The following is a 7640-nucleotide window of genomic DNA, read 5'->3' as shown; positions in this document are numbered from 1 at the left end:
GTAATATAGTAAGAAATTGTAAATTTATTAAGAAAAAGTAATTCATAATTATCCTTAATCATATTTAATTTAACACCATCAAGAACTTATATCATATAATCGGCTTAAAGTGTTTAAAATAAAAGATTAAATACTTACAATTTACAGCTTAATGAAATACTAATATCAAATTCAAATAATGTAAATAAAACAAAAGGGAAAACTCATTTAATAAAACTAAAATCTTATTATTTACCATAGAAAGTAATATAATTATACTTAACACAATTACCTCCATATGCCTTTCAAATGCTGTACGACAAGGGATTAAAAAGAAACATTTATACTCACTATATAGTTCTGAAATTCATTTTTAAAAATACTAATTCAAAATAAAAATAAAACAATCTAAATCCTCATTTATTTTCTTTATACGTGCTTACTAAAAAAACAAAGCCTTTCACATAATAAATGAATATATAGACCTAAGATTCAAAATAGAACCTGCCTAAAAACAGGGGTATTATAAGGAAATATGATAAAATGCATTACAGATTACTAAGATTGAAGCATAACACCATGCGATGGAACCAAGCTCACCGTGAGGAGAACTCGCGACACTGGATCCAAGCGGCACTGGGTGGATGTTGACAGTGGCGCAGCTTGGGGTAGCGGTAGGGCACCGTAAAAAAGGCAGGGATATAGTGATGAGAGAGAGAGAGAGAGAGAGATAATAGAGAGGAGACTTTGGGGAGGGTCGGCATGGGCTTACCGAGTCGGCACGGGGTGGATAGAGGTAACACAAACGGCATTTTCCGTGGCTCTCTAGGTGTTTCACGTCGGCTCCATCGTGGGTCTCAACCTGAACCAACTGGGCGGCAGCGTAGGATGTTTTCTCTATTTCGATGGTGTAGAAAAAATAGTTTAAGGGACGTTCGAGGCTTACGGTGGTCTCCATGGTGGTGCAACTGGCGCCATGTTGGTGTAGTGGCTTGAGGATCTGTCATTGATGGTTTAACTCCCAGTGTGGATGAGAGCTGTTGTCTGAAACTGGAGGTTTGGATGCTCTGTTTTGAGTTGTCTAAAACAGAGGTTTGTGCATGAGTTGGTCGTGTGCCTGGACTGTTTCCATGGTGTTCAACGGTGGAGAAGAGGCTATTGGCAGAGGAGCATGCGGTAGGGTGAGAGTGAAATGCGCTAACAATGTGGCTGGTCGGGCAGTGGGGCTCGAAGTGATTCTGCGCAATGTAAACTTGGTGGCTGATGTTAAGGATACGTTACCTTAATACTCAGTTTGATATATTGCCCTTAATCTTAGGATATTAATTTGTACAGATCAATTCTTTCCCTTTCTATTGTAATCAGTCTTTATAACTTTGATTTGTAATTATTCTAATTGAAAATATATATAGACAAGATACTCACCACGAATGAGATGGTGACTTTGCTCAAACATTCACATGGTATCAGCAGCACTCTTGGATTAACCTCCATCGATCCCTCTTGCTTCAATGGCTGCCGAAAACATCTCACCCACCCTTCTCCCTTTCAACACCATGATTCACACGGTGACCATAAAACTATCCTCCTCCAATTATCTTCTATGGAAGAGCCAGCTTCTTCCTCTTCTTGAAAGCCAAGAACTACTCGGACATGTGGATTGAACTCTTGCACCTCCTCCACGGTTTGACCCTGTTGGCTCTCAGACGTCTCTTTAGCCTCTTGCTCTCCTCTCTCATGAAGGAAGTCATGGCCGAGGTGGGCCTCTCCACCTCACGAGACGTCTGGTTAGGCCTCGAAAACACCTTCAGTCACCGACCAAAAGCCAGAGAAATTCTTCTCAAGGACGATTTACAATTGATGAAACGTGGGACACGATCGGTAACCGAATATGCTCTAGCGTTCAAGGCTCTTTGCAATAAACTCCATGTCATCAGAAGAACCGTCGACGGCACTAATAAAGTTCACTGTTCCTCCGAGGACTGGGTTCGGGGTTCACTAGTTTCTCCACCGCCCAAATGGCTAAAACGCCCTTGCCTTCCTTCACCGATTTGGTTTCTAAGGCTGAAAGTTTTGAGCTTTTCTAGAAGTCCTTTGAATCCTCTGGTTCTTCACCTGCCACCTTCACAGCCACAAATTGCGACCAACATCACTCCAATTCCAAAAAACTCCACTTGTCATCAATAGGGACGAGGATCCTCTTCCAACCGCGGCAATGGTCATTCCAACAACGGGCAGGGACACCATCCACCGCATTGCCAAATCTGTCGGCAAGAAAGGCACTATGCCGACAAGTGCAACCAGAGGTATCCACGGGGAGGATATGTTGCCAGCAACACAGATCATCTCATAGAGGCATTAAATGCCTCCTGTTCTCTTAATGAGCAGGAGCTCAGTGGTTGGTACCTGGACACAAGGGCTTCGGCCCACATGACACTGAACCTCTCCCACTTGGATCACGGAAGTAATTATAAGGGAAGGGATAGTGTAATTGTTGGGGATGGTGCTTCCCTACCCATTACCCACACTGGTACCATCTCTCCTACCCTAACACTTAATTTATTAAGTGTATTAGTTGTTCCTCGTCTAACCAAAAATCTCCTGTCAATTAGTAAATTAACATCTGATTTTCCTCTCTTTGTTACATTTACTAATAACCTTTTCTCTATCCAGAATTGTCAAACGAGAAGGGTGGTCGCAACCGGTAAAAGAGATGGCAGCTTATATGTGCTAGAGCGTAGAAATTCGGCTTATATTTCTGTTCGCAAAAATAAGGCTCTTCACGCCTCATATGACTTATGGCATGCTCGTCTTGGACATGTGAGCCATTTTGTTATTTCTTTTTTAAATAAAAATGGTCATCTCTATCTTCCCTCATTATTGCCTTCTGCAGCATTACGTGACACATGTCAAATTGTAAAAAATCATCGCTTGCCTTATTCTCGTACTGAACGTTGCTCACCTCATGTATTGGATCTTATTCATTGCGATATTTGGGGTCCTTCCCCAGTCAAGTCAAATTTGGGATTTATTTATTATGTGATATTCATTGATGATTATTCCCATTTCACTGGGCTTTATCCTTTGAAATTTAAATCCGAATTTTATGACGTTTATTCACTTTCAAAATTTGTGGAAAACCAACATTCCACCTGCATCAAAATTTTTCAAAGTGATGGTGGTGCTAAGTTTACAAGCAATCGCTTCAAAGTGCACCTTGGCACCATGGGTATTCACCATCAACTCTCTTGCCCGTATACACCAGCCCAAAGTGGTTGCGCTGAACGAAAACACCGACATGTGACCGAAACAGGACTGACACTCCTTTTCCATTCCCATCTTTCTCATTGTTTTTGGGTTCACGCCTTCAGCACTACAGCATACATCATAAAACCGCTTGCCCACACCGCTTCTTAGAGGTATGTCTCCCTTTGAGCTTCTCTACCGTTCCTCACTAAATTATGAGAATTTCCATCCTTTCAGTTGTCGTGTCTATCCTTGTTTACGTGATTATAGGTCTCACAAAGTTTCTCCTCGCAGCATCCCTTGCATTTTTCTAGGATACAATCCTTCCCACAAAGGATTTCACTGTCTTGATCGCACTACCTCCAGACTTTATATCACCTACCATGCCCAATTTGATGAAAACCACTTTCCCTCCAGAGATAGCTCTCAGGCTCAGCTCTATTCATCTCTCCATTTTTCGAATTTCCTAGAACCAAGCATGCCTCATACCGACCCCCACCTCCATTGTCTCCTTTGCACCATTCTCCGCATATTACTCCATCTAGACCTAACCTGTGCGTTATTTGTATTGACCTAGTGGACGAGTCCTTGTAGGTTACTGACTCTCTTCCAGGTCCCCCTTCATCGTCTGAGGAGCCTCGTCCTCCTCCTGTTGACTCTGATGTTACTCCTACTCCAGCTCCTCCGTTGGGTTCTCATCCCATGCTCACATGAGCTAAAGCTGTCATTTTCAAAACTCATCATCCGGTGAATCTTAGTGTTTTGGGACCCTCTAGACTTCTCTCTACTCTTCTTGCCTCCACTAAGCCTAAAGGATTTAAGTCTGCTGCTAAGAATCATGCATGGCTTGCTACCATGGATGAAGAAGTTCAAGCTCTACAACATAATCTCACATGGGTTTTGGTCCCTCGACCTACCAACAGCAATATTCTTGGTTCCAAATGGGTGTTCCGGACCAAATACCTGCTTCATGGATCCATTGAGTGCTCGGGATATTCTGACTCGAGTACAGTTACTTGACAGCAAGCCTGTTCACACTCCTATGGTTATCTCTCAACATCTGACTGGTGATGGTCCTGCCTTTTTGGACCCCACTCTCTACAGATCTCTAGTCGGCGCCCTTCAGTACTTAACCATCACTCGCCCTAACATTGCTCATGTTGTTAACTCTATCAGTCAATTTTTGCATGCCCCTACTACAGATCACTTTCTTGCTATCAAGCACATTTTACGTTATGTCAAGGGCACACTTCACTTTGGTCTTACTTTTCGCCCTTCTGCTACCTCTAGTGCCCTCGTTGCTTACTCTGACGTTGATTGGGTTGGTTGTCCCGATACTCATCGTTCTACCTCTGGTTACTTTATTTATCTTGGTGATAATCTAGTTTCATGAACTGCTAAGAAGCAACCCACTGTTTCCCGTTCCAGTTGTGAATCTAAGTATCACATCCTTGCAACTACTACAGCTGAACTCCTTTGGTTCACCCATCTACTTCTTGATCTAAAGGTTCCCATTTCACTGACGCCTATTCTCTTACGTGACAACAAAAGTGCGATCTTCTTAAGCTCCAATCCCGTTTCCCACAAATGGGCCAAGTATGTTGAATTAGATTATCATTTTGTTCGGAACTTGTTGTTGCTAGCAAACATTCGCACTCAATATGTGGCCTCTCATCTACAAGTTGCCAACTTCTTCACCAAAAGTGTTTCTCGCTGTCTCTTTGAATTCTTTCATACCAAGTTTCATTTCCATTCAAATCCGACGCTCATCTTGCGGGGGGTGTCAAGGATACGTTACCTTAATACTCGGCCTTGATATATTGCCCTCAATCTTAGAAGATTAATTTGTATAGATCAATTCTTTCCATTTCTATTGTAATGAGTCTTTATAACTTTGATTTGTAATTATTCTAATTGACAATATATATATAGACAAGATACTCACCACAATTGAGGTGGTGACTTTACGTAAACATTCACAGCTGAGACGTGGGAAATCGAGGGTGGCTTAGGGTGGTTCCTACGGCAGAATGGCTTTTAGTCTTCTCAAGTCACTGATGTGCAGTCGGTGAAGGTTGCGACGTGGCAGCCAAAACCGCTGATGTGGGCTGTTGAGCTTCATATTGGGTTGGACGTTCTCAACAGCAACAGGCTGCCGCGACTGAGGTCGTGCACGGGGGCTTGCATGGTTCTTCCTACACGTGTTTTAAGGCATGGCTATAGTGGTGTGGGTGAGTGAGAGTCTGAGTGTATGATGGAAAAGAAAAGAAAAACAAAACAAAATTGCTGAGACATGGGGAAAAATGGATTTGAGGTTGAGGGATTTTCAGAAGTGAAGAAATTGAAGGGAAAGCATAAAAGTTTAGAAATATACCTAAATCAATTCTTATTAAATCACAACATATTCCCAACAAAGTTTAGAAATATACCTAGCCCAACAACATCCCTTTACAAATCAAAAGCTTCAACAAGCCCGAACAAATAATCCTTAAAAAAAAAACACAATACTAGTTAGTTCAAACTAAACAATACATAGTTACAACAAAATAATTCTAAATAAACAAAGAAAAAAAAATCACAAATTTTCCCTTACCTCTCTTCAAGAACAAGGACAACTCTCTCTCTCACTCACTCAAGCTCTCTCACACTCTAACTCTCTCTCTCTCTCACTCACTCACTCTCTCTCTCTTTCACACAAATTGAAGGCAAATGGGATGATTTGCCTTCAATCCGTGCGAAATAATGACGCCCCAACATTGTCTGTGGCGTCTTTACTTTCTTAAAATTTTTGAAACTTATTGCAGCGACGGTCTACTTAACAAGAACAACGGTGTATTAAGTCTTCATATAAGTTTTTGTAGTGACATTTTAAATGAAGAGTCACTGCATCAAACCGCGGACCTTTCGAACGTTAACACTATACGTTCGAACGTTCCGTGAAATTTTGGGTTCCTACTGAAAGAACCGCCTAATTTTTAATGTTGAGAAAGTGTTTCACCAATGCTCACTCTCGACCTCTTGACCAAGGAATAAGAGGACTTGGGGGGGGGGTAAAGGGGACCCTTCGATGCCTAAGTCAGTAACAATATGAGTAATCTCTAAGCCAAAGATATTCTAGACTTCATTAGCATACATGACCTCTTTAAATAGAGATTTTGCCTTCTTTGTGGCTCCTTTGGGTTAGCTGCCTCATCTGTTATTTGAAACTTGAATCCCCGATCCTCTTAGTTATCTTTCTGTTTTGTATGGATAAACATCTTAATAATTATGGGATAATTGGCAGGCATTCTATTTATTGATTCAACTAGAACCCTACTGGGTCAAAGGGTATTTTGGCCTCAAGTGTCTTGATGGGCGGTCGTATCTATCGTCTTAAGGACTACCTCCCATGGCAATATGTACTCTTGCCCTACCGATGCTACCCTTGCCAATCAATCTGCCTTCCATTTGTCCCCTCTGGGAATTCGTTCGATTCAAAAATAATAGAATCAACGGGACTTTTCTTGGACATGATGTAGGTACCTCACTAACTTTGGCCCATTTGCTGAATATTCTCCCATGATTTGGCCAACCAGCACCTAGGAGTCTGCCTTGACTACTATCGAACTCCCTCCAAATGGTCCAGCTACAGCCAACCCCATGAGCACTGCCTCGTACTTTGCTTCATTGTTTGTCACCTTGAAGTTTAATCGAATAGCATGAAATGACTCTGTGCCGTCTTCTATTACCATGTGGATGCCCACACCTCATCCTACTCGGCAAGATGAGCCATCGACATGCATGAGCCACAGTTCCTTCTCAAGCGTCTTCTGTGTCTCCTAAGGGAAGTTTGCCAGCTCCGCAACAAAATTGGCCCAGACCTGTCCATTGACAAAGGTTCTAGGAACATAACTAATGTCATATTTGCTCAACTCCACGAACCATTTCACCAATTGCCTAGAAGTGTCAGGTCTTTGCAGCAACTTTTGCAAGGGTGTGGAAGTGATGACCCTTATGGGGTGGGCCTAGAAATAAAGGAGCAATCGCCGTTTTGACATCACCAGGGCGAAGGTGATTAGCTCTATCTTTGGGTACCTCTTCTCTACTATCAAAGCTCTGCTAACATAGTACACTAGTCTCTGGTCCTTCCCTGACTAAAGCGTGGACACTGCCTCTAGGGTGCGGCCAAATACAGTGACAAGGGCTCCCCCTGCTTAGTTTGACTAAGTAGGGGAAGATGGGTAAGGTATTCCTTCAGCAGTGTAAAAGCTTCTTCACATCGTACATCCCATTCTTGCACCTTTTTTAGTACTTAGAAAAAAGGGATGCATATGTCCTTTGAGCAGGACATGAACTTGCTGAAAGCTACTATTCTCTGCACCAGTTTTTGGACCTCGTTAAGAGTCGTGGGCGGCTTCATCTTGATGATCACCTAG

General features: G+C 42.3%; 1 protein-coding gene across 1 annotated transcript; it reads left to right on the top strand.

The window, feature by feature from the left end:
* The first annotated feature begins 4063 nt into the window (after positions 1-4063).
* Positions 4064-4618, top strand: LOC121236575 (uncharacterized mitochondrial protein AtMg00810-like). The gene has a single exon (XM_041133023.1). It carries the CDS (start codon positions 4064-4066, stop codon positions 4616-4618), a length of 555 nt encoding a protein of 184 aa, XP_040988957.1.
* Positions 4619-7640: the final 3022 nt, after the last annotated feature.

Source organism: Juglans microcarpa x Juglans regia, chromosome 6S, assembly GCF_004785595.1.
Source record: "Juglans microcarpa x Juglans regia isolate MS1-56 chromosome 6S, Jm3101_v1.0, whole genome shotgun sequence".
Classification (NCBI taxonomy): Eukaryota; Viridiplantae; Streptophyta; class Magnoliopsida; order Fagales; family Juglandaceae; genus Juglans; species Juglans microcarpa x Juglans regia.
The sequence above is the reverse complement of the archived record's forward strand: the minus strand, read 5'-3'. Positions and strand labels throughout refer to the sequence as shown.

Coding starts and splice junctions, on each gene's coding strand:
- LOC121236575 (XM_041133023.1), top strand. CDS start 4,064: ATGCATGGCTTGCTACCATGGATGAAGAAGTTCAAGCTCTACAACATA.